Raw genomic sequence first — 26087 nt, forward strand, 5'->3', positions numbered from 1 at the left:
CTGGTTCTGTGTGCAGAGAAGGACCTTGCCAGCACCCAGAGGGAGCAGACCACTTATCTCTGCCCCATGAGCTGTGTGGGTTTGTGATAGAGACCCTGGGTCCTCTGCCCCATGAGCTGTGTGGGTTTGTGATAGAGACCCTGGGTCCTCTGGAAACATGGACTTGGAGTAAGAGGCACAAAACCTTGGGGTTCTGGAGTGGACAGTCCAACTCCGGTGTCCTCTGCCTGTCCCAGAATGGAACCAATGCCCAGGAGTCAGTAGGCCGGAAGAAGAGAGGGCATGTGGCCATGTCAAGGAGCTGGAAATGCGTGACACCAAGGAGCTGCTCCTAGGTGGAGAGAGGCCAGCACCTTGACTCCTGCCTGTTTGTCACTAGGGGAGGGCTTGCCTAGGGCTAGATCTCTGACTGCATCTGGGACAGGAGGCCTCAAGGCTAGAAAACTGGGACTCCATCCGCACCCCAGGGATATCCTGTCCTTGTGGAATTTCAGCAACAATCCTTGCGGGCTTATAAAGATCTTAACTATACCAATTTGGTCTGGAGGCAAAGAAAGCCCTCCAAAATAGAGGGTTTCTAAACCACAGTGGAAAGCATTTACTGATCGCTTCTGTGCACTCTGCACAGGGTCCCACGGCCCAGCCCATGACACAAAAGCAAAGCAGAGTCATAGATACCCATGCCAACACCCTGCCGGGCGCTCAGGGGCAGGTACCTGGGCTGGCACTCCCTCCCAGCGCAGAACTCATGGACAGGCTCCGGACGGGTCAGGGCATCACAGTAGCTGTCATCCACCTCGACACCATCATAGCGGACACACATGGCATATGTGGACATGACTCCTGGATTCAGGGTGAGAGAAGGGCCTATGAGCCTAACAGTTAGCACTGAGTGCCTTGGACACCAGCAGACAGGGGTTGTGACCTTGGGCGTGTCACATGATCAGTCACTGCCCCACTTTCTGTGTTGGGGATCCTGAAGACCCCAGCTCACAGCACTGCTGAGGAAGCTTGGGGGCAGCTCTGTAGGCCAGAGCTCTTTCCTTTGCCCGACCCAACTCTACCCCATCCCATCCAATAGGCCCAACCCTAGCTCACCTGTCACAAACCCTGGGCTTTAAGTAAACTCAAATAGGTTCTTACAGAGGCACGGAGGCAAACACAGCCAGGTGACACTGATGTTCACTCATTCAACAACCACCCATCCGAGGGGGATGGGTGAGTGTGAGGGTTTAAAATTTAACCATTCCAGTCCTCATCAGCCCCCTCGGTCCTTAGCAAACGTCCCCTAGAACTGAAGGGTCATCCTTCACCCAGTGGATTCCCGACTATACTCCCACCTCTTCCCTCCTTTGGCCTCCCACCTACTCCTGGGCACAAGCTGGGTTGTGGGCAAGATCCAACCAGTGGGCAGCCCCTGCCAAGGAGCCAGGGAAGGTCAGGGGAGCTGTTAGCATGGGAGAGCCCTGTGGTGGGGTTGGTGTATGTGAGTGAGAGAGAGAACAGTTTCCTGGGGTTGCCCGTGTCCCCACGAGGGAGTCACTATCTCTACCTTCAGGGGTGTCTGAGCATCAGTGACCACTGCCTCTCCAAGCCTTAGCTTTGGATAGAGTGATGGAGCCTGGGAAACAGCCACACACAGGGGTGTTTTCTTTTTTCCATAGAGGACGAGCCAGGCTGCAATTACTGGTTTCTCTCCCGCCAGCACCGGGCTGTGTAGTCTTTAGCCGGCTCTGAGGGGGTGACAGCTTCCTGGCCAGGTCTGTTTGGAATGTTCCATGCCTCAGAGACACCAGCTCTGGGGCCTAGAGAGAAATATGCAGGGCTGGGGACTTATACACCTTCCCCAAGTGCCTGATTATTCTTTGGGTTCTCATGATGGAGTGGAAACAGAGACGGGAATCCGGGTCCCACCTGGTGGGGTAACCAGACTCGTCAGGCCACAGCTTGCTCATCCCAAAAATGAGAACCTTCCAGAGAGACTGTGAGAATCAAAATGTCGATTTTTCTGGACACCTTTTCATTACCCCAGTCTTGGGAACAGAACTCCCCAAATCTTCTTGGCCACAGGGACCTTCCTTTGAACTAAAGTGAGCCCACTATGTGGAACAGCCAGGGTGGGCTGGCCCCACCTGAGCAAGGGGTCTTGCTGGTTCCTCTGCTCCCACTGCTGTGTCCTGGAGAATCAAGGGACAGTTTGAAAACTACCACCAGAGCCCCAAGCTGAGACTCATCTGCTGGCACTGGTGCTCCAAAAGAGTGTCTCAAAGAAAACAAAATCCCTTATTACAGCTGAGGCTTGGATGTGGAGAAGGTTTGCCCCATTGCCCTGGCAGCCTCGAAAACAGGGTCAGGATAGGAAGTGAGCACTGCTGGGCACTGGTGACCCTCCACGGGATGTTTGCAGGCACCATGTGTCATGTATACTGCCCTGGCTGGCCTCAGCCCCCCTCAAATGGGATTTAAACACAGAGGCAGCACAATCATCAAATGTGAGCGCTGGGAATATGTGGAGCCTCCAGCGTGCAAGTGGTGAGGGGCCCAGGCAAGGAGCTACACACAGAGTGAACCCAGCACCATTGTTCCTGCCCAGTTCCACTCAGCTGGCTCACAGCCCCTTCTCTACTCCTGGACAGTTTCATTGAAGGCAGAGCTTGTCTCCTCTCCAGTATCAACCCTGTCTCATCTTCCTGTCCTTTGTCCTGCTTTGTCCTGCTTTATACGTCGGTCTGCACAGAACAGACTCAGTATCCTCTGCCTTAGCCATTCTCTGCATGTTGAGAGATGTGGTGTTCTCCCTGCAAATCTCATCCACCCAAGGCTTGTCCACAAGGCCCCTTGCCACCAAGGCCACCTCAACCTGGAGACATCTCAAGTGATGTCACCTCCCCAGCCAGTGACATGTCCAGAAGAGGCTTGCAGTTTCCACATCCCAGCACACATGGAGCCCCAAGGCTAGGACAGCCGGAGGGATCCAGGATGTGTTCACACTCAGCAGATGCCTTGACACCCATACCCAGCTTGGCTTCCCTCAGGCCAGCCTGCAGAAGGTGGGTCATGGGGTTGCCCCCGGGCTTGCTTGATACTGCAGCAAAAACTACAGTGGTGACATTTGGCTGAGCTCAGACCATGACAGGTTGTTTCTGATTTCACCTCTGTCTCACAACCACCTTTGAGATAGGTACATCCCATTCTACAGGGAGAACAGAAGCAATTTGTCAAGTGCTCACCACACACCCCACAAGGTTGCTTGTTCTGCTCAAGAATGCCAGGCATAGGGAAACTCAGCAAGCTTGGGGACCCCAGAGAGGCAGAGCCGGTGGAGACAGAACCTGAAGGATTATGCTCCATTTGGAGTCAGCAAGACTACATCCTCCCTGTCAAGGGCCTATCTGCCCAGTGTAACCTCAGAGCCAACCCTCAGGGTCTTCCTACAATGCTTTGTCCCTTGCCAGTGCCTCTATGCCTGATCCTAGATCTGACATCTGACCTGGCAGGACCTCCCCGCCCCAAGAGGGAACCAGAGCCACAGCCCCTGGTGTGACTGAGCCAGTGTCCCAGTATTAGGTAGTATGCCACACAGCCAGGATGGTGTGAGTCCAAATCCCACCTCAGCACTTACTAATCGGGTATGTCAACTGTCAGGGCATCCCGGGGAGGGAGATGTCTCTGCTCCCCTGTCCTCCCCTGCTGATGAGGTCCTAGAAATTTGGCCCACCCCCCTCAGTATAGATCACAGTGTCTGTTTCTGCCTTCCTGTGTTTGCTGTAAACAAAAGTAAAATTCTCAGCATCTGAGATTCCTCAAAGTCCATCCGAAGGACATTTCCCTAGTCAGTAGCTCATACCTGTAATCACAGGCAAATTTTTTTTTTTTAAAGTTAGTGAGAACCCCAGTCTCAAAGAACAAGCTGGGTATGATGGTGTGAGTCTATAATCAGAACTACACGGAAGACATAGGTAGGAGGATCACAGTCTAAAGCCTGGACACAAAAACAGGAGACCATATCCAGAAAAAAAAAATAAAAAAGCTAAAAGCAAAACAGGCTTGAGGAGTGGCTCAAGTGGTAGGCACAAGGCCCTGAATTCAATATCCAGTTACACACACATCCCTGCAAAAAGCTGTTGTCCCTAACAAAACACAATACAAAGGGCAATAGACCAGGGAGGGTTTGGATGGCTGGACTGATCCCCACGGGCTTGGACCTGACCAGCCCAGCGAGCTATGAGAACAAGGACACCTCTGACACTCAAACTCTTTTCATGTCACATTACTTCCCAGGTCAGGAAGCCACTGGACAAGTCCCCAAGAGTGGCTTGGGGTTACAAGCAAGTGGATGGCTCTTCCAACCAAGTCCCATGTCACCACGGAGGTGGACTCAGAGCCAGCTGCCCAAGGGCACCACGAGCCCAGTACCTGTGGTGCATGTGGCGCTGCAGGGTTCGTGGGATGAGAGCTTCCACCGGTACATGTCGGCTGGACTCACACCTTGCTTGCGCACCTTGGGCCTGGTCCTGGAAGGAGGACAAGGGGGGGGCCATGAAAGAGCTGGACACACGTTGGTAGGCTCCTGGGAGCATGTGTTTCCCTCAGCCACACTCCTGCTATGAGCACCAGGCAGAATCCCACCCTTAAGGACTGGGGCTCCAACCCGCTGGAACAGAATGGGGCCAAGCACCCACGAAGGCACATATTAGGGCTGAACAGAGATGGCTACTTTTCCTTCTCAGTAACTGAGGCCAAGCAGACTGTGTGGAAGTCTGATGCCCCCCCAGGGGTGCACTGAAGCATGTGGGCCTTACCAGTGTCCCAATTGCTCTCCCAACACATGCACACTTCTCACCGTACCTCCTCGTGTCGGCAACTGGATTCCTTCTTCCCTCCCCAAATGGAACCTCAGAAGGCACTTAGGTGCTGAGAATGTTCCAGAATTCTCTCCTGCCTCCCTGGGCAGGGATTCTGATTGAATGGGGACACTAGCCATTCAGTCCCCAATAAGCAAAATTAAAAAGCTCACCTGCAGGCAAAAGAATGGCCACGGCCCACATTGCAACTCAGGTCAGCTATGGCTGCCGGACCTGCTCAACAGGAAGAGGTACGGTGGGGCCCGGCCAGCCACCAGCTAGCTATGATTTTTGGCCGGAACTCAGGCAGCTGCAGCCAAGTATTGTTAGGACTGCTAGCTTCTTTGAAGCAGCCCTGTGCCTGGGCCCAGCCTCAGCATCCACTATGCAGGCTCATTTGGGACTCAGCAGGGGAAGAAGAGAGGGGGCTGTGTGTCTGCTCCCTCAGCCCAGGGCATCCGCTCTAAGACACAGACCCAAATGGAATGCTGTCCATGTGTAAGAAAAATGATCTTCTTTATCAAAGTATATGTCACCCTCTTAGATTACTTAAAAATTCCTCAGATTACCATCTTAGGTGACTGGCATGTTTAAAGGGTTCCTGCTTCTTCTGGATTCTTGTACAGCTCCATTGCCGGCCAAACTTTGTGCCCTAACTCATCTCCCAATTGAGGGAGATTGTGAACCTTTCACCTGGACAAATCCCAGGCAAGGGGCAGGTACGACTGTGTCAGGGATATAAGGAGGAGCCACTGTCAACCATTTTGTGCTCGCGTGTCAGCTCAGCTGGAGGGAGTACATGCTTGTACCCTTCTGATCAAAAGAAAATGCCTTGTCAAGATTTCCTCTGTCTCTTGTGTGTCTGTTTTCAGTACCGAGGGTCATTAATTCCAGCACATGGAGTCCTGCTACCCTCAGACCCAGAGGAGGAAAGACGGAGAGAGCTGGCCCAGCTAACAGCAGCTACTCCAAGCCTCAACTTCCCTTTTCCACTGGACACTGCAGCAGGTCACATGGCCCAACTCCACTTTCCTCGGGGTCCAGGGGGCTGACCAAATGCTGATACCCTTCATGGGACTTCACAAGGTCCCTTTCCTTGGGACCACCATCACTTCAGGGTTATGAGTTATTTTACATTCTAGAGCTTTCTTGCTCACTTGTGGTGGAAACATCTGTTTGGTAAGAACTGGGACTTTACTGTTTGTTAGTCAAGGATGAGAATTGCTCTGTCGTTTTGCTAGGATTGGCTTATGTTTCCCAGGAGGGTCCCATCTCCAGGCAGAGCTTTTGAAATGAATGTTGCCCTAATAACACACCACGCTCTGAGAACCCAGGAAACGATCTACCAGTGGGAGCTTCGGTAATGAGTTTACCGATGTGGCTTATGAAGTCTCAGAGGGAGGAGGGGAGAGACAGCAGGGAGGGAGGAGGAAGTAGGGAGGGAGTAGCTGGGAGCTGGGTCCCCTCCCATAGTGTGCAAACCAGGAGTCTGTTCCAGCCCTCACTCATGGTTCAGGGAAAAGGAGCTCTTCCCTCCTTCCTAGTTACAAATGAAAGGAAACTTTAAAATGGGAGCAGGTCAAAGACCCATCATCTCAGAACAAAGGATCCCTGGCAACCTGGAGTTTACAATGGGATCCACTTAGACCACCCACTTGGGGTGAGCAAATCCTCCCATGGGAGGAAGAACCCAGAAAACTGGGCCCTAATGTTTGATTCAGAAAACATGAGCTTTGCTGATTGGGTCCTCTACCCTCTTCCAACAGCTTAAACTCTCCCCAAGAACAAAAAGACAAAAAGGTCACAACCCATGCCCTCCACCCGCCCATGGAGAAGCTCCGCCATCTTTATCTAATTACACACTCCCAAGCCAGCAGGCAGCATGACTCATTCCTGACTCAAGAGAGAGCCACCAGGTTCAAAATAACCATTGGGGACTTTAAGCCCCAAAGGTATTTCTGGAGGGACTGCCTACCCACACTCCCGCCAGCACGTGTGGGGCGTGGGTCACAGCATATGCTGCTCTTGATCAAAACCCTGCATTTATTTGCACACCCGTGCAGTGCTTAACAGGTTCCCTTTGTGGAAGGAGCACCAAAATGTGAAACACCCCGGAAACCACCCCCCTTCCCTCCCCTCCATCTGGAAAGACCATGCTGCCCCTCAACTGCGCCAGGCTCCAATCGCCTGCCACTGCCTCTGGGTCCATGCCCGGTGCCTGGCAGGACACAGGCTCCTGAAATCCCCGAGAGGCAGAAGCTCTGAAGTGACCGTGTTTGTTTATAAATGAACCAGAAATTTCTCTCTTCCTTTCTTCCTCCCCACCCCCACCCCCATCAAGGCTTAAGGGAGGGATATGCGCCTCTGTGTCTCAGACACTTGTTCCCCAAGTCGAGTCTAGTCATGGGCCCCTCCCTTGATTGTTTGAAGAGTTTCTGAGAAGATGAAAATAGCCCTTCCTTTCTGGGCTGCCCCTTTGATTTTGCCTGCTCCCTGAGCAGACACCATTTCCTGTGTTTGGACAACCCGCAGAGACAACGTGGCTATTTTGGCCTGGTAATTTCCCCCGGTGGCCTCCCTCAGCCCTTTATCTCCCCAAACCATCTTTGGTCCCCACCAGCAGCATCCTTTGATGATGGCAGCCCGGCTAGAGGAGCAGTCGGCCTGCATCTCACAGAGTCGGAGCCTTTCTGAGTGCTGACAGCCTATTTTACTGACAGGGTCTGGGCTGAGGGGGTGGGGTAGGTTTGACTACATCAAGCAGGAGAGATGCTTTGAAATGTGGCTTGAGAATTCAGAAGCTTGTGCATGATTCTGGCCTAGGAAGCATTGTATATCTGAGCTGGCAGGCCTCTCACAATTCCCTCATGGAGAGATGGGGAAACTGAGGCCATGGTCCAAGCTGCCTTTCCACTGTACCACACAGCCACCTGCACATCCCGCATTGTAAGCTGAGTTAAAGAGTGGATAAACCTAGGCAGAGCACCAGATGAGCTGTCCACCTTCACTGCTTGGATCAAGGTTCCTAGAGGGTCCCTTCCTGACCTTGGAGGCTCAGTTTATTACTAAGACATTCTACAGCTTGAGCCCTGTTTCAGGCACAGATATACTGTCATCCCTGCCTGCCCCAGAAGGGGAGAGGCCCACACGGAAGATGCAGAAACAGGGCTGGAATCCCAGAGAGACACGAGTCACACTGCAGGTACCTTCTGACTCTGACCATCCTGCCCACCATCCATGACCCCTCAGGCACTCAAGACTTGTACCCCCAAAGCAGAGCCTGTCACTCCCTGCCACACACAGGACCCTAAAAATCAGGTAGAGACTGCAGACCCTGGAATCTTTGAGCATACCAGGGTCAGAGTGGGCAACCAACCTTGTGTAGCCCTGTGAGAAGAGAGAAGGAACCCCACCCAGAGCTCATCGGCCATATCCCATGTGTGTGCCTGGGTCTCTTGGGGTCTAGGACCTCAGAAGGCAGTTTGTGAGAGGAGGCACCCACCTGGGGCTCCTGGCTCATTTGGCTGCTCTTGGATCCTGGGGATGAGTAACAAGACCCAAACACCTGTACCTCAAGAATGACTCCAAATCTCCCATCAGCCCCAGTCCCCCAAGTCCCAAGGACTCCAACCTCAACCAGTCTTGGTTTGGGTTCAGCTTATGCTTGACTCTAAAGTCAAGGAGCTTGGTTGGGCTCCCAGAAAACAAAACAAAAGCCAGCAGGCTTATCCTGCCTCCAACATCCACCCACCACCAGAAGCCACAGAGTCGCTCAGCTATTTACACCGGCCTGACTGCCCACTTGGGCTTCTGGGGAAGGTGCTGGCACCTGGAAGAGTGGCCACTCTCAGCCGCAGGACTAGGGCCATCTGCTCCCACCCTACCCTGACCCACAGAGACTAAGCCCTCTGGCCCCTCCAGATCTTTCCCTGACAGTCCAGGTGGCCCCATTCCTGACTGTCCATGTGCTCCCAGCTATGGCTCTCCAGATGTCCCCAGCCTCACTGCCCAGGTGCCCCCACCCAAGGCTGCTCACTTGTCCTCAGCTGTGGCTGGGTCCTGGGGCTGGCACCTGATGGCCTGCCACAGGCCATTCTAACTGCAGCTCTAGCCCTATTCCTAATCCTGATTCCCAGGTCTGCCCACTAGGTGAGGAGCCCCTGGAGCCTGATCTTCCTTCTGGCTGGGGTCAGGATTGGTGCTCCATATTTGGAGAGCCACTTTGGGCATCCACCCCATGCCTAACTGCAATGTGTTCAATGGCTTTCCAGGCTTAGAGCCCAGGGATCCCAAATCCTCAGCTTCCATGAACTTGAGGTTGTCACTTACCCTCTCTGAGACCCCAGTAGCTTAATGCTAAAGGTGGCTGTGACGGTTACATGATCTGTGTGTATAATCTCTGGCTCGGGAGGCGTGCTCATAACTGTTAGCTTCCTGCCCTCAGTGTCAGCACCATGAACTGGAATGGGGCTGGGGAACACCTGGGCCCATGGACCTAACTTTCAAGGAGAACATGCTACAGTCCAGGCCTTTGACCTCATGCTCAGTCACAGGAGAGCTGATGGGAGGACCCTGGGAAGGAGTGGCTCTTTCCCACCTACCTCCAGGAACCCAGGCCTTTTGGCCAGACCCTCCCCCAGGCCACCGTAATGACCCCAAACAGAGCAGGGGAAGGACTTCCTACCGAGCCTTGTGAGTCCTGTTCCCCGCCAAGGTGGGGAGGCTGGCACTGGCGTTGGGGAAGGGGGCCTCAGAGGAGGAGTTGGTGACCCTGTCGCTGCTCAGCTCCAGGTAGGACCCATTGATCAGGTAAGCAGCAGTCTCCTCGTAGTCCACATAGAGGCTTTCAACTGGGGAGCTCCTGGGGTCGCCCTGGGCAAAGATGCTATTCATTGTCTCATTGAGGGCGAACTCCTTCGAGTCAGAGCCTGTGCCCAGGAGCTGGTCAGAGATGGTATTGGCTGTAAGGAACTCTTGGGAGGTAAAACGGGTGTCTACCTCTTGGTCATCTTTGTCTCCCGAAAGAGCTGCCCTGGTGGTGTTGTGATCTGCAAAGAGAGACAGGTGGTTCGATGTCAAGTAGCCATTGTTACGGGAATCTTGCCTGCTTGCCTTCTCTAGGAATCCTCTGTACTCTGTATAATAAATGAGTTATGTAACAGGGATGGCTCTGCAGGGTGAGGAAAACAGGAGGCTCCTGGGAAGTAGGGTTCTGCTCAACAGGACTCAGTTTGGCCAAGATTGTCAAGTGAAAGCATCAAGTAGCTAGACAATCTCTCATAGCGGGAAATCTGATGGCCCTGCAGGGGCTGGATAGGGAGCCCCCAAAGTCCACACCACCCAGAACCTCAGCATATGATCTGGTTCCTAAAAAGGGTCCTTGTAGATATAATTAATTAAGGATCTCGAGATGAAATCATCCTGCATCTAGGGCAGTCCCTAAATGACCGGTGTCCTTATAAGAAGACAGGACACACTGACACACAGATGCTGAGGAGCAGGCATGTAAAAACCCAGGCAGAGAAGAGAAGGATGCATTCCCAGCCATCAAGCCCCAGGACCTATGGGCCCAGTGCTCCCCTAGGGTGCAAGCTGCAGGGCTGACAGGCTGGGTTTGACTCCCAGCTCCTCAGGGTGGATAGGATGACTTGGTCAAGTCACTTCCTCTCTCTGAGTCCCATTGTCCTCTGAGAGATTCCGATAACTGTAGCCAGCCATCTGTACCTGTGGGATCTACAATCTCAGATTTGGAAAACATTTGCATATGTACCGAACATGTACAGACTTTTTCTTTGTTTTTAGTTCCTAAACAATACAGCCAAGTATTTACATAGAACATACATTGTATCAAGTATGCTAAATCACCCTGGGTGGTTTCCAATACATGGAGAACTGCACAGGTTGCATGCATGCTACAGCACTTTATACCAGGGACTTCAGCATCTGAGAATTTTGGTATCCAAGAGGATCCTGGAACCAATCTCCTGCAGATACAGAGGGACAACTATATACCCAGAAGCATTCACACTGGGCCAGCCTATAGTGATTGTAAAAGTAATTGGCACCTCTCTTCTACCTCTTCTGCAAACATCAAAGGGGATGGAAGTCCCCTTACCCAAGGTCTCTGTCCCTGAGAAGCCTCCACTGCACTCCCACACCCATGTTCCCTTCTGGTTACCTCGGAAGCCCTTGCTCCTGGAGGACCCCTCACAGGCCCCACCACTGGCTGGCTCGCACACCTCGTTAGTCTCCTGGCCTCTACTCAGTCCCAGCTCCACCTCAGGGTCCTGGGAGCTGAACAGCCGGTTGTCCAGGCCCAGCCGCTCTACAGAAGTCTGGCCATAGAGCGAGCCGTTGTGCTGCACAAAGCCCAGCAGCCCGGTGTCATCCAGCTCCCGGCTCTCGGCGCTCTCGGAGGCGGGCTCGGAGAAGCTGTAGTAGATGGGCTGCAGGCGGTGTGCATGTGGCGGCTGCAGCAGCGTGTACTCGAAGGTGATGGAAGGGCTCTTGCCATTTTGGTTCCACACCTAGGGAAGGAGAAAAAGTGAGACCCTGGCCCCTTCCTCACTGTGTCCCACAACTTTGCCATGAGCCTCTCAGGACCAAGCTGCCCTGGCCACAGATGAGTTCCTCCTCCCAAAGAATCCCACTTGACCCAAGAATGTGGTATATCCAAACACTACACACCAAAGGGCTCACCAAGGGAGGCGCAGAGGGAGTGGTCCAGCCTGGGCACCCGGTAAGGGAGCTCACTGTATATAGAGAATTGTTTGGGTACTGGAGTCACTCAAACCCTGTTTGCATGTTAGGGTCATCATGGATCAGAAATCTAAGGATTTACCCTCCCACTCTTCTCTTCCCAGAGCCCCAAGAGCAGCCAATGTGGGGGTGCAAAGACCCATCCCTGCCTCAATTCTGGACCACACTGGAGGTCCAGCTAACCACAGAGCCCCTGTGGGACAGCCAAGCTCTTAGGAGAGACCACAAGACAATGTGATCTCTCCCTGGAAGGGCTCCTGTATTACCTCCCTAGGAGACTCTGCAGAACCTTTGTGCAGACTCCCACTCTAAGTCCTAGAGAAATCCTTGGAAGCAGACTCTCTAAAATGGATTTGGGAGCATTTTGGGGTTTTAGGATCAGCTGGTCACAGGGCCACAAGGGCCTGCCCCAGTGGTGCATGGAGCAGCCACAAGACGGCAATAAATTTTGCCAGTGCCAATCTGGGAGAGGGGGAACACCAGTGATAGAAATGTACCACTAAGTCAACATCTCAAGGGTGTTAGGATTGGCTGCTGATAGGGGTAGAGCCAAGCTATAAGAGACTACAGAAGTCAACACACTAGAGAAAGGCAAAGAGAGGGCTAAGAGAAGACTCTCCACCAAATCACCCATTTAGGGCCAAGCCAGGAGGCCAGTGTGGTGGCCCATGAAGAAACAAGTATCCTACAGCTGGGGGACATAAAAGGCAGAAGGAAGAGAAGCAGAGGAGGCTGGCTTCTCATCTCTGCTGGGTCTATGAGGCCAAGAACAGTCAGATTGGGAGAGAGGGACCCTGGAACTTAGGGCATAAAGATGTAAATCAAGAGGCTGGAAAAATGTGAACTCTCAGATTGCCCTAAAACTTCTGGGCCTGAGAAAGGCATGCCTTCTCCTGGCGAAAGCTAAGGACCATCAAGGTGACACAGAGAGTTTCTCCTCCCCACTCTCCAATGCCCTCAGGACCCCAGCCTCCTCTCCTAACCAGACCAACAGCTCAGGTCAGATCAGGGAAGTCCTGAAAGAAGGGATATACCCTGTGGTCCTCCAAGACCAGTGCAGGGCTGCTGGGATTCATGCTGACCTGCTGCCACTGCAGCTCTTGGTGGATGGAACAAGTGGGGCTAAGACTGAGTGAAGGACAGTACTCCACCTGCTGTGGTGGGTGCAGGAATTTGTCCAAAGGCTGGACAACTCACTAGGTGACCACTTCTTTTGCAGGCCTGAAGGACGTTCTACTCAACAGAGAGAAAAGAAATATAATGGCCAAATGACACCAAAATCATATAGAGGGACAATGTCAAGTGACTTCAAAGGCCAGGGCTGGTGGCAAGAGGTGACATTAGTTCCAGATTCCCCAGCAGTCATGGAGATGACTGGGTCCTGAAATAACAAAGGCAGATGACAAAAATCGGCAGCAAGGCAGACTCAGTACCACGGTATCTCAGTATTACTGAGACTTATCTCAGTAAGCAGCGAGACAAGTGTGATGGCTAGGGGTCTGGCCAGCAGAGACCTGTGGACACAGCTAACAGAACAAAAGAGCCTCGTGGTGACAGATAGATGGGCTAGAAAAGGTCTGTGCAACCAAAAGAAATCAAGGGCAGAGGAGCAACAACCCTTTGCCCTGTTTCCTGAGCCAGTTTCCACACCAGTCTGTGAACGAGAAGATGACCAGTTCCCCAGAAAGAATCCACAGCAAGTGTATATGGCAATGACTCCCTCAGTCCTTCCCCTAATGGGCCCATAGCTGTTTGCTTGGTTTACTGTTCCTGGAGAGATGGGTAGGCAGGCCCAAGTTGTCACTGTTAATTGGAGACCCCAAGCATCATCACTGCTCCCATCACTGTGCAAGTGTTTGGGTGGTGAGCAGTAAAGCTGGAGGTGTGGCCAAAGTCTGGCTCACTGTGTGTCAGCGGGTCCACAGGCTCCCACATGCATAATGCCTTTAGCAGAACCCTCATATTGGCTCCTGGAGCTTTGCAATCGATCAGACTGTCATTGTGGATAGAGCTGAGTGAAAGCCATTGCCTCATCCAAGAGAGTAAGTCTAAGACAGTGTCATATCCTGAGAAGATCATGATGTCAGTGTCATGCTTTGTGGCCTAAAGGATGCAGGGTGAGGAGCTCATCATGCCCACAGTCAATTCCACAGTTCACCCTGACAATAACCAGGCAACCCCAACAAATCTGTCATCAGAGTCCAGTTGAGCAATGCACTCCAAACTGAGCAGTGACATGTCTGGTGGCTTTTCTAGAGCAGATCAGCATGGCCTTGGGTTGAGTGTATGTGACCAGTGGTCTCGAAAATAGGTTGTTTTTGATCCCTATCAGGAGGAGGTCCAGAAGCAGCCTTCATCCACATAGGATAAACAACAATCTGCATGAGTTGTGACCCAGGGTGCCACTAACTTCTTGCCCCAGGACACTACAGTTCCCTAGCCTTGGGACCCAGCACAGTGTCAATGGGACCAGTTTGAAAGTGGGGGTGGGGAGACACAAACCCCCCTATGTGGGATAGGCAGTGGGTCCATCCTCTTGTCCTTAGCTCCCTGTTGGGTTCCTGATGAGCAAAGAAAGTGTTGGCCTAGAGCCTCCCACAAAGCCAGTCACAGAACGAGCTCCAGCAGTAATGATGAATGAATGAATGAATGAATATGCAAGTGAGTGGATAAGAGAGTAGGTGGGTGGGTGAACAAAGGAATCCATTCACTTAAGTGAATGGATTAAAATCAGAGTGAATGAACGCTGAGGAAGTGAGGAAGTGTCTGGCTGAAAGAGTAAGGCCAGCCAGGCCATGGTGATGCCGCCACACACACCAACAAGCCAGTCCCAGAGCCTGGGGCACACGCACCATGACATTCAGGCCCTGGTTGGTGGGCCCCTGCGCCACGATGTACTCAATACCGGTCTCGTACACGTCCATGGGCCGCCGGTACTTGACCACGGTGCCAGCAATGTTGAAGTTCTTAGGGCTGTCCACCTTGTAGTTACCGTTGAAGAAGTAGAAGCCAGCTTCATCTGCAAGAGCTGAAAGGGCAACGCTGCCTGGTCACATGGGCCAGACAGACCAGGAGGGAGGCAAGATGGAGGGACAGGGAGGAGTCAACACCACTGGCTCAGGGAGCCGCCAGCCCTACCCGCCCCCGCCCTTCCCCAAATGCCCTGAAGACAGGAAGCTCAATGTCATGAGGAATCAGACAGACACTCTGCCTGGGGCCAGCATGTGGCCCTGACCAGTGAAGGCTGAGGAGACACAAACACACTTTCCTATCAGCCTAAAATAAACAAGTACAGGCCAGTCTGGACGGCTGGAAGAGCTGGCAGGGACGCCTGGACCTGCTCTTCTGGCTGCCTCTAAAGGGCCAAGGGGCTCCAAGGTGATGAGCAAACACCACAGCCAAGTGGCTACTCTGCTCCAGGATGGTTGGCAGCCTGTGGACAGCAGGTGTGGGCCAGGCATTGGGCTGGGCTGGGCTGGGCAGTACAGCCTGGCTCAGCTACAGACCCACTGTGGAGCTTGGATCAGGTACCGCCTCAAACTCCCCATCTGGACATGAAGAAGTGACCTTGGTGCCTCATCCAGGGCCCAAAGTGAATGACACTACAGCCTGGCCTGACTGGTATAAGGCGCTGTCCACTGGTGCCAGCTGACTGGGCTCTGTCCTTTCAATGGGAGTGATGACATCCTGCAGCCTGCTGGCATGATTGTGCTGCCACCCATCAATCCAGCCACTCAGCCAGGCTGAGGGCTTACTGTGGAGGATTCAATCAGACCATAACATGGCCTGGGCACATTCTGTCACACTCTCCCTGAGGCAGCAGGAGGTGGACACTCTCAGGGAATCTCAGGTGAGAAGGAATAGGCAGCCCATTTCCCTGTCATCCTGGAGGCCAAATGATGGTCCTCTCTAGTGCTGTGGCAGATAAGCAGAGGCCCTCAGAGCCTCTGGGACTAGGGACGGGAGGGAGGAGGCAGACTCGGCACTGGGGGACACTCTGTCTTCCAAAGGGTGTCCTCAAAGCCAGTTCCAGGAACTGGCCCGCCAGAGGAGAGAGTTCAGCTTCCAAAGTTCCTGATGCAATCCGAACAGAGGAGCCGGGGAAATTAATTTATTATCAGACAGACGCAACAAGCATGACATATCTGCCTGAAAAATACCCTGAACGTAAAACGTCAGACACTATCATAAAGTCCAAGTTCTTCTGGGGCCTGGCTGTCCAGGCTCAGCTTTCAGGTATGTGCCCAAGGTTCAACTCAAGGCCTGTGTCCAAAACCTGTTTCCTGACAGTGAGGACCTTCCTTCCTGCGGCTTTCCCAGTGCTCCAAGGCTGCCCTTGGTATTTCCATGCGTCTGTTTCAAGAATGATTGCTTTGCAGTCAGCTCAGAGAACACGGCGTTTCCTGGCCTCCCCACAGCCCCAGCCAGCAAGCGACAGAGCAACTGGCCTGGCAAGAAGCCTGTTTCCCCACGCTCAGCCCACAGCAATCCCCGGGGTGGTGGGCCTGGGGCCAGCAGTGTGCAGACCTGCTGGGGCTGGGCTCTCTGATCCCCAAGACTACATGAAGGGGCAGACCCACCTAGAGGTCTGGGTAGGGGGATAAGAGAGCCTGAGACTGGGCTCCTAACCTGAACACCTTCAGCCTGGCTCCCCCATTTCTGGCATCCCCTAAAGAGGGCTTGGCTTTCATGCAGCCACCTGTGGTGAGGGGAGGGAGAGCAGGCCACAGGGAGCGCAGTCTGGGGATTGGGGCTGTACCCACATTGGAGAGCCATCCCTGATATGGCTCAGGCCCCAGTCCACCTTCCCAGGGCAAGGTCAAGTGCAGAGCAACTCAAAGGAGTCAGCACCTGCTGCCCTTGCACCTGGGCCTCAGACACCTCCTGGGTTGTACACATGGCATGTTGCCGGGTCAACACTCCAGCTTCACAGACAGTTGTTCCAAAAATTGTTACCAAGATGGGGCCTCGTTGTCTCTGCCACTGGGCAGTAATTCTAGAATCCCCAAGGTAGCAGCCCTGGTTTCCCAGGTCCTGCTTCCCACTGAAGCCTACGTTAGCTTCTCTGCCACTCACGAACTTGGACAGACCACCTACCTCCTCTCAGCTCTGCCTATCATCTCCTAAGACTCACTCCTTGTACCCCACAGGAGCCCATCTCCAGCTCCCCCAACTTCTGCCTGGGCCTAGCTCTCTAGCAATGGGGAACTCATTACCAACAGCTGTGAGGACAAGGACTTTCTCCCAGGGTGATATAAGTTCCCAAAGACTTCCCGGCCCTGCCAAATTCCTACTATCATGGGGACCCTCACACAGCTGGCTGCAGCTCTGGCTCTGGGACAGTGCCAGTACCACCAGCCTGTCCCTCTCATCAAGGAAGAGACCAGGGTCAGCCATTCCTTTCCACCTGTAACCACTGCCCCCCAGACCCAGCCTACATACCCAGCACATCAGCCGACTTCTTCCTCTCTACAATCTGGATGTCTCGTGCACCGGCTGGAATGTGGGTCACCAGAGAGTAACCTGGAGGCACATGGATGTCTGTGAGCAAAGCCTTCAGCTGAGGTGACATCTCCAGGGAGGGTGAGACCCAGCAGGCAACCATCACCTTTCAAGTGGAAAATCACCCCTGGGTGACAGCTATAATCTCCTAAACTACCCAGCAGCCTGAGGGTTGTCCCACCCACAGGTGTGTGGGCTCCCAAGGGCTCTGAAGAAACACACCCTGTGCCTTCCTGGAGGCTGACCCTCCTCTTGGGCCCTTATCCAGGTTCACCCTTCCTATGGAGGCCATGAGCACACCCCATCATCCCTGGCTGCCCCAGCCCCTTCTGGGGACACCTAAGAGACTAGGAACCTTAAATATGCTGGAATCCTGGGACTTCAGTCTTGCCCTGCCTTATCACCTGAGGGGCCTTGGGCTATTGCTGGGCCCTCAGGCCTCATTTTCCTCATCTATACACAAGGCACCTATTCTGGGCATTGGCACCAAGTGCCCAACCAGCACCCCATTGTCACATCATTACTGTTAAACTCCATCTTGTCAGATACCCCATTGGCTGCAAAGGCCCTCAGCATCCGAACGCATGTGTGAGAAAGCACAGGAGAAACACACACAGGATCAGGCCACTCCAAGAGGCCTTGCTGACGGGCCAGGGCTATGAGAACATTATCAGCTCTGAGCCTGTCATCCAGGCGCTGGTCAAGTGGGAAGGTAGCCACAAGGTAGCCACAGAGTCCTCCAAAAAAAAAAACACAGGGACCAAGAGTCTTGGGTGGCTGGGGAAGGGAGAAGTGCTGCCGGGCAGGGGTGGAGGGGCCCAGCTTGACCTAGGGGGAGCTAGCAAGCCCTAGAGCTTTTTATCCTGCTGGGTCAGGAAGGAGCTCTCAGAAACCGAAGGCTTTTTAGGGTTGGTGCTCCTGTTTTGGCTGCCTGTGGGAAGTAGCAGAGTCCACATGCAGCTGCCACCAGGGGCAAGCTACTCCTTCCTTCTCCCTGACCCCACCCTCATCTTATGGCCAGCAGCTCTGGTAAGTGTCTCACATTGGGCTCTTTGGGGGCAAGAGGGAGAGGCTCTGATTTGTAGTGTTGTCCCATTTCTGTGGTGTAAACTATCCCACCATGGTGGATGGCAAACTATTTACAGGGTGACCCTGGGCATGAAGCAGGGAAGAGACACAAGACAGTATACTGTATAGAGTATTTCTACCGTTAGGTAAAATAGTTACAGAGGCATAGAATTGGTTACTTTGTTTTAAATATCATTTATTTAAATGTAAGTTAATATACTTTAATTTTTTAAATTAGCAAGTAATTGACAATATGCCCAAGTATTTAACACTCACTTCCTATGGGCTCTAGCAACAGGAAACCTGGCCCTCAGGTTTCCTAGCTAGTAAGCACAGATATGTCAGGGCAGGTGCGTAGCTCAGTGAGTGGCTAGGACCACAGACCCAGGCTCCAGATTGCCCAGGTTCAGACCCAGCTCAGTCCTCGTGGCTGTGGGACCTTAGACTTTGCCCCTTGATTTATTGCTGCAATTTTGGGCAGCAGTAGTAAAACCTGCCTTTTAGCCATGTCACCAGATGTGAATGAGTTAAAACGGGCTGGCCTTGGTTCAGTGCCTGGGCTGGGAATCACCCAGCAGAATTAGCTAGAATCATTTTCACATCAGCCCCTGCTGTCTTGCAGGGAGCTCCACCAGGGCACAGCTCCTGGCTATAACCCACAGTACCTGGCACATCCTAGGTGCACTGAAAGAGATGCACATCTGACCACTGGCTCTCCATCCTATGCCCCAGGTCTGGCAGAAAGCTATACAAGCAGGTTTGTGGAAGGAGGGAAGGGACAGACAGACAGCTATAACTTTGCAGTGCTCTCCCATATCAAGGTCTCCAAAGAAAGAGCCTTTGCCCATTGCATTGGGTGAGACACTCAACGTGCCTAATTCATACCCCCGGGCAGGTGCCCAACACCTCCCTCTATCCTTCAGTCCAGCAGACCCCTCCCTCAGTCCTACATCCAAGCCCCACCTCTCCAGAACTCTGCCATGGGACCTCCCGGAACTCACACTAACTCATGTAGGAGCAGAAGCATCTTCTTGGCCTGTTGGACTTACCAGCGGCCCCAACAAGACTGGTTCTAGCCCAGACCCACCTGATCCCACTGAGGGACTTTGAGCAGGCAATGCCCACCTGGGCCTCAGCTTTCTTAGTTTCAAGCTGCTCTCTCTTCCCCAGTCTGGAGGTCATGATTGCCCATTCAATTCCTCACACATTTCTTAAGACCCAGCAATGTATTCTTTGAACCCTGAGTGTTAAGTGACATCCTTCCACACATATAAACGCCTGTCACCTGCACAGATGCTCAGCCTCCACAAGGGCCAGGCCAGAGTTGGACACAGAGACCAACAAGCACAGCTTTGAAGATGGGCACGTGCTCTGTGAGAAGGGGAGGCTATCTGGAGGGGAATCCTGGGACTGTGCCCCAGATGCCCAGAGCTGCCCAAGGATGCCTGGGAGGTGGGAGGGAGGGTCACACCCACCTTGGCTCCCAGATTCGCCCTTACCGAGGTGACTGTTACCCTTGCGGTAGTTGCCCGTAACATGGGTGCAGCTGCTCCCGTCCCCCTGGCAGACGCCACACTTGTCCAGCGTGTGGGTGGAGAAAAGCACCCCGTCACAGCCGATGGGCTACAAGAAGCAAGGGGAAAGGCTGCTGGGAGGGCGCTGTGACCAGCCCAGGGCTGCCACTGCCTTGGGCGGGCAGGTGGGCAGCCAGCTAATAAGACCAGCCATACTTTTGCTACAATGTTTAACAACCTCACATTTTCCAGACACGCAAACCCCACGCAGGTCTGTGAGCTTGCAGGACGTGCCATCGCGGGCGGGCACCATGAGCTGCCGCTGGCCATCTACGGTGGTGCAATGCAGGTCACACGGCTTGCTGGAAATGTGGACGTAGTCATCTGGGGGATGAAGCAGAGGGTCTGAGGGTGGGGAGGATAAGTGGGATTCAAGGGATTTACCCTCCCTCTCCTGCTAAGACAGTGCCCTCCCCATGGCACAGATGGGGAAACTGAGGCTTACCCAGGCTCCATGAGTTCCAACCTCTTCCTCCTTGTGTCTGAGACTCCACAAGGGAGAGTCCCTCTCCCACAAGAGGTCTGAGCCAGCTCGATGTCTATGGGCAGCCAGTCGTTGACACACCAACCCCAGCACTTACACAGGGAGCGGTAAAGGGCAACTCATTTACACTGTTGCCCGAACAAATGCTCCCTCTCCCTCCCCTCCAGAACAGAGAGAGAGAGAGAGAGAGAGAGAGAGGGAATGGCTGCTGTACTCCCCAGACCCCAGTGGGACCACGGCGAGTCTAGGATGGTTCCTGTCTAAGCCTGGAAGGTGGTAAGTGGGAGAATCCTGATCTCAGCAGGAAACACCCCCAAACTTCTACTGGGTAATGTCATGGGTCATGGGGATTGTCCTCTGGAGAAGTAGGGTCTGCAGCTGGCCACCATGACCTTTGACAAGACCCTACTCCTGGCCTCAGTTTCCCCACCTGCCCACCCGGGTGCTGGAGGGGCCACCCCGCCCTCTCTGCCCCTTGCAAGGCAGGTCCCAGGGCTGCAGGTACCAGGGTACAGGGGCTTCCACTGGTAGGCCCGCCCGTCGTAAATGCGGGAGTTGAAGGAGACGCACTGTTCCTCGCGGAAGCTCCTCCCATCCGGCGGACACTCCTGGGAAGGGGAAGGCAGAGAGGAAGGCTCCAGGAGGGCCCCATGAGGGCATTTTTGTCCGGGCTGAGCAGGAAACGGCTGTAGCTGGCTGCCCCTTGGGGGCTGCTGATGGCCTCTCATGTCATTGCTTGATCACTCTCACTGGCTGTCTCTCTCTTACTCTCACCTTCTCAGGAAGGGCAGCAACTGTCCCTCCAATGTGGCTGGCACCAACCCTCATTGAGCTCTGAACACACCCCTTCTATCTCTGCCACCCTGACCTCCTCCCCAGTAATATGGCAGAAAGCCAGGACACCTATGGCTCCACCTGCACTGCTCCTCCAGCCTTTGACAGATCCTGTCTGCGTGTGTGTGGATGTCACCAAAGTGCATAGTAGATGGCTATGTGTGGGGACTGAATCAGGAGGAGTGGCGACTTCATAAAAGAGGACCCCTCCACCTGGGCAGGGAAGGAGACTTGTCCAGGGCACCCAGCTTAGCCATGCTGGGACCAGAACTCAGCCAGGATCTGTGTCTCTCAGGAACTTGCGATGCCCATCAAATTGGCTGCCCTGTCCCAGGAGTGCACTGAGCAGGTGACGCCAGGACAAGCTGTAGCTACTTGCCTTCCTTCAAACCCTAGCACCCTGCATGTACGTGCACAAACACCAAGATGCACAAAGGCAAAGCAATGCCTTCCAGGCCCAGGCAAGCCCAGTGAGCCTGAGCCAGCAGCATCTCCACCATAGCGTCCATCCACACTCGGCAGGTGTTTGGGATCAGACTGACTTGACCCCATTAAGAGCAGCCCCTGCAACCAGGCCACAGTCAACGAGTCCTCCCCAGCCTCTGCCGCCTTGGTACCTGGCTGGGAACACCTGTGAGCAAGAGCGAGTTCATGGTAGGGGTGTGGGGGGAATGAGGGAGGCTGGAGAGGGAAAGGCCTCAAACCATAGCCCAACAGGACTGTCTAATAAGTAGAGACAGGGGGGCTTGGCAACTGCACTCTCTGTCCATGACCATGTGGTATGCAAATGTCACAGGCAGCCAGAGACCTCAGCCCTTGAGGATGCACTTGAGTCCATCCCATCCTGTGGACCCAACATGCAGCAGGCAGGACTCACAGAGGTCTGATGTCTGAACCAGGACATCAACCTGCTTCAGGCTCTCCCTGAAGTAGCAGGCCCAGGACAGAAGACAAGACCAAGGGACTCAGGGTGGACACCTGCCTCCAGAGAGGGTGGAAGGCAGGGTCAGGGTTGCAGCCAGAAGCCTTACCTGCACTCTGCAGAGCTGGTACCGCTTGGATGTGCCTGTGCAGGTCCTGTTGCCTGCTCCTGGGACCGACTTCCTTCTGGCAGGAAGATGAGGTACTGAGTGAGGACTGGAGCAGGAGCTTCAGGTCTGACACCTCTTCAGGGGTGGTCCGGGGCTGACCCCATGACCACTGGCTTCCAGAAGTGTCTCTGATCCCCCAGGATAGCATTTAATTTACCTCTATACTGCCAGCACCAGCACAGAGTCCCAGAGTCAATAATAGCAACAATCCCATGTACCACACATGGAGCCTGTGCGGACGTGCCAGCACACATGGTCTCACGTGTGAAGTGGACTCCAGCATGCTCTCCATGCCATGGATGAGGAAACTGATGCTCAGAGAGGTTAAGTGACTTGCCCAAGGTCACACATCTAAGAAGTAGCAGAGGCAAGACTGACAGTGAAGGCTTTTTCTCCCATTGCCTGTTCCCCCTGCTCCATTCAGCTCAAGTCTCAGAAGAGAAGCTGACGGTGAGGGACAGGGCAGCGGGTCTGACCCCTCGATGGTAGAGCCTGAGAAACAGATCCTGTTTTCCTGTGAAAAGTCTCCCTGTTACCCTGGAGCATGGTGAGACCCAGGACACTACTGCCAGGAACCCATCAGGAGCCCTGCACCTGGTTGAAGCCAGGGGGAACATAGCCTGAGCTATACTGCAAGAAGCACCAGGCAGTGGGCCAGGCTGCCCCCACCCCCTGCCCTTGCCCACCCAGCTGCCCCTCCAAGCCACTCCTGGGGCCGCGCCAAACTCGCACCTCTGTTGCAGGCAGTGCCGCTCCTGCGATGTCACCCCACCCCCGCAGCTGCGGGAACACGCTGTCCACTTGGTCCACTCCCCCCACCAGTAGGCAGTGGCGTCAGCACCCCCCTCCAGGCTGTTGGACGTGGGGCTGTTGTCCTGGGCAAGAGGCCCCCAGACAGTTAGCAGAAGACTCCGACACCCCACAGGATGGCCTGCCCCCCGCCATATGCTAGGAAGCATTGCCAACACCTGAACAGGAGGAGGCAGCCCCCTGGAGGCCCTGCCCGCAGGGTGGCCCAGAAGCCTGGGTTCAGTTCTCCTGGGTGACCTGGAGGGATCTCTCTGGGTGCCGGGCCATGGTGCCCCTGAATTTAAGGTCTGAGCATCCTGGAGTCGGCAAGCTCCTGAGGCCATACCTCACTTTCTCCTGCACAGCTCAGGCCCCAACTGCATCTGCAGGACTCACTTCCCCCCTCCCATCCACACACCTTGCACCAGGCCTCTGCTGGGAAGGGAGGTACCGGGCCATCTTTGACCACTGTCCTGCCAGCTGATCCAGGGCTCTAGAGTGGTTGGAGCCCTAGTTCAGGGTCTGGGGGTAACTAGTTCTGTGAACACAGACCCTCCAAAGTCAGCTCTGGAGTGACCACAATATCTGGGTGAGGGGCTTGGGTGGGGGCCCTGGACAACCACACTCCACTCACCGAGGCTTGGGTAGATGCTGCACCCCCAGCCACAACTGCCATGGCCAGCAAAGACCAGGCCCAGCGTGAATGCTGCTGTCCACCATCCATCCTAGGAAGAAAACCATGGTCACTACCAGGCCAGGCCCAGTTTTGGGGACAAACCCTCAAGATTCACCCAGTGCCCTAGGTGGTGAGGTTATCTGTAGTCAGGTGGTACTGGCTGACTGGCAGACCCTGCTGGGTAGGACTGGGCCATCATATAGGCTCAGTGAAAGGAGCTCAGAGGGCGATTAGTGATGCCTGTCTGGGCTTAGGCACAGAGAGGGGGGCGTGTGTGCCAAGTCCGGGCCACCTTGATCTGAGGGTTTCTGCTGTGCTTTGCTGTTGAACACCCAATCTTCCTGGAGAATGGTTGTGAAGACCAGGAACAGCTGAGGGGCTGGAGGCCTAGGCTGAGAGACAGATCATCAGTGAGAAGAGGAACAAGACAGCCAAGGACTGAGCTCGATCCATCACCCTTGAGGAGCTGCAGCCTCACCTTCTGAGAGGAGCATCCTCACGGCACCTTGTGCAGCAACCTGGCATTCAGGTGAGGCACAGCCCAAGTGCTTACACCCCTCCCCTCTGTGAGAAGAAGGGACTGGGGGAGGGAGAGGAGGCACAGCCTGTGCCACTGTGTAAGCAGCCCAGGGCCACATGGCTGACCCGTCTCAACACATCAGCACCTCTAGCCCAAACACCTGACAGGGGTCCAAGTGAGTCAAATCAAAGGGAGCTTCCGGCACCCTAACTCTCAGCCCTGCCTCACCTGATTTGCAGTGTGGATTCTGCCCTACAAGGGAAGACCAAACTAGTGGCCTCGGTCCAAGGTTTACCTCAGATAACTGACACTTGCCAGTGAGTTAAGAGAAGGGGTTTTCAGAAACCACAAGTCCAGAGCTCAGAGAGGAAAGATAGCATCCAAAGTTACACAGCAAGGCAGCCAACTAGTCCCCAGACACCAAAGCAAACTCAGGGACTCATCCCCACACCAGCTAACTCCAGGGGGAGGAAGTCTGGAGACCGGTGCTCCTACAGCCCCTAAAGCAACTCCAGAGCTGCCCCTCTCCCTCCCTTCCTCCCCAGTCTGGGTCAGCACCTGCAGGTAGGTTGGAACTACACCTGTGCCGGTGTTCCCCAGGCAGTGCACACCCTGAGCTGGGAACCACAGTCCCGTACCCCCAACTGCCCACAGCTACTCCAGACCAACTGACTGTCCCCCCCCGCCCAGGTCTCTGCACCCGCTGCCTCACACCAGCATACAGCCATTGGTTCACAGGAGCCCCAGCCCCTGCCCACTGGCTGAGACAGGTGCTGAGCCCGTCTCGCACTTGGTTTTCATTAAGTCTCCCAGACACCACTGGCTTCTGGCCAGGTCTAGCTCACGCGGGATCCATCCCTCCCTAGGGTCCAAAAACGCGAGCGGCCAGCAGAAGGAGTCTGCAGAACAGGCAGCAACTTCAGGGGGCCGAGGCTGGAGCATCAGGACCACCCTGGACTGTGCTCTGCAGGTCTGCCCCAATCCCCCCCGCCCCACCCTTCTCTGTGCGTAAATGGCTCCCCATGGGTGCTGGGGGGATGTTCTACCTTCAGCCCATTCTGGGCAGTTGACTGGCCCGGGGTGGGCTGCATCTCCCACCTCTTGGAGGCTGGAATATGATCAGGAACAGGGACATGGTGGCTTACCTGGCCCAGGGTCAGCAGGTTGTCCTCCGGAGAAAAGGGTGTGAGCTAAGGGCAGACTCCAGGTGTGCCTTCAGGGAGGCGCTGGTGCAGAGACGTGTGGTTCTGCCTCTCTCCAGTCCTGCCTCCCTGGCCACCTCCCTCTCCCACTTCAAAGAGCATCCAAGGGAGGGGGTTCCCGGGAGGGGCGCGCAGCGCAGCCCAGTGGCGGCTCTGTGGCCACGGCTGCCTTTATAGCTGTCAGGCAGACGGGGAGGAACTCACACTTCCATCCCACCGGGCTGCTTCCCCGCCCGCCGCCGCCGCCGGCCGGCCTGGCGCACACTTTAACCCGCTCTGCTCCTCTGGAGCCCAGCCAGCCCAGCCCAGCTGCCTGCTGGCTGCTGCCTCAGCGGCCCAGAAGCAGTGAGCAAGAGGCCAGCCTACCCAGGTCCAGAGTGGGGACCACATGTCGGGTGTCCAGACATATGGAGCAGACATTAGCCTGAGGTCACAGGGAAGGTTGGCTATAGCAAAGCTGAGTCCCTGTCCTGCCTGTTCAACTTCTGCCTCCAGAAGGGCCCAGCCTTGCCACTCTGTGGATGGAACTGGGAGGCTTGAGGTATGCAGACTTGTAGCTCCTGTTCACAGAGGGGCCTACACCCAGGCCACCCAGCCAGCCTCAGAAAGGCCTTCCTCAGAAGCAGTGGTCTAAATAGTTGATGGACCAACTGGGACCCAAGGGCTCCCAGAAGGGGTCAGATGCACCCCGGCCTGCCGACCAGACAACTAGAACAGTCAGTGTGGGGAGAGGCGCAGGAAACT

The 26087-nt window shown here is 54.6% G+C and overlaps 1 protein-coding gene across 11 annotated transcripts in view; it reads right to left on the reverse strand.

The window, feature by feature from the left end:
- Positions 1-25583, reverse strand: part of Adamtsl2 (ADAMTS like 2) — a 32321-nt gene extending 6738 nt beyond the window's left edge. Inside the window, exons 1-14 of one of the 11 annotated variants that reach the window (XM_074052884.1) lie at positions 25287-25582; positions 23914-24013; positions 23580-23670; positions 22889-23023; positions 22097-22172; positions 20737-20839; positions 19926-20071; positions 19673-19796; positions 17046-17126; positions 14456-14631; positions 11023-11371; positions 9529-9892; positions 4417-4514; positions 717-843 (exon numbers count right to left, since the gene is read on the reverse strand). In XM_074052884.1, coding sequence (XP_073908985.1) covers positions 717-843; positions 4417-4514; positions 9529-9892; positions 11023-11371; positions 14456-14631; positions 17046-17126; positions 19673-19796; positions 19926-20071; positions 20737-20839; positions 22097-22172; positions 22889-23023; positions 23580-23665 — 1865 coding nt within the window. In that variant the 5' untranslated portion in view covers positions 23666-23670; positions 23914-24013; positions 25287-25582. The other 10 variants (XM_074052880.1, XM_074052885.1, XM_074052881.1 and 7 more) reach the window with 10 other exon arrangements.
- Between the last annotated feature and the right edge of the window lie 504 nt (positions 25584-26087).

Source organism: Castor canadensis, chromosome 13 (genome assembly GCF_047511655.1).
Source record: "Castor canadensis chromosome 13, mCasCan1.hap1v2, whole genome shotgun sequence".
Lineage (NCBI taxonomy): Eukaryota > Metazoa > Chordata > Mammalia > Rodentia > Castoridae > Castor > Castor canadensis.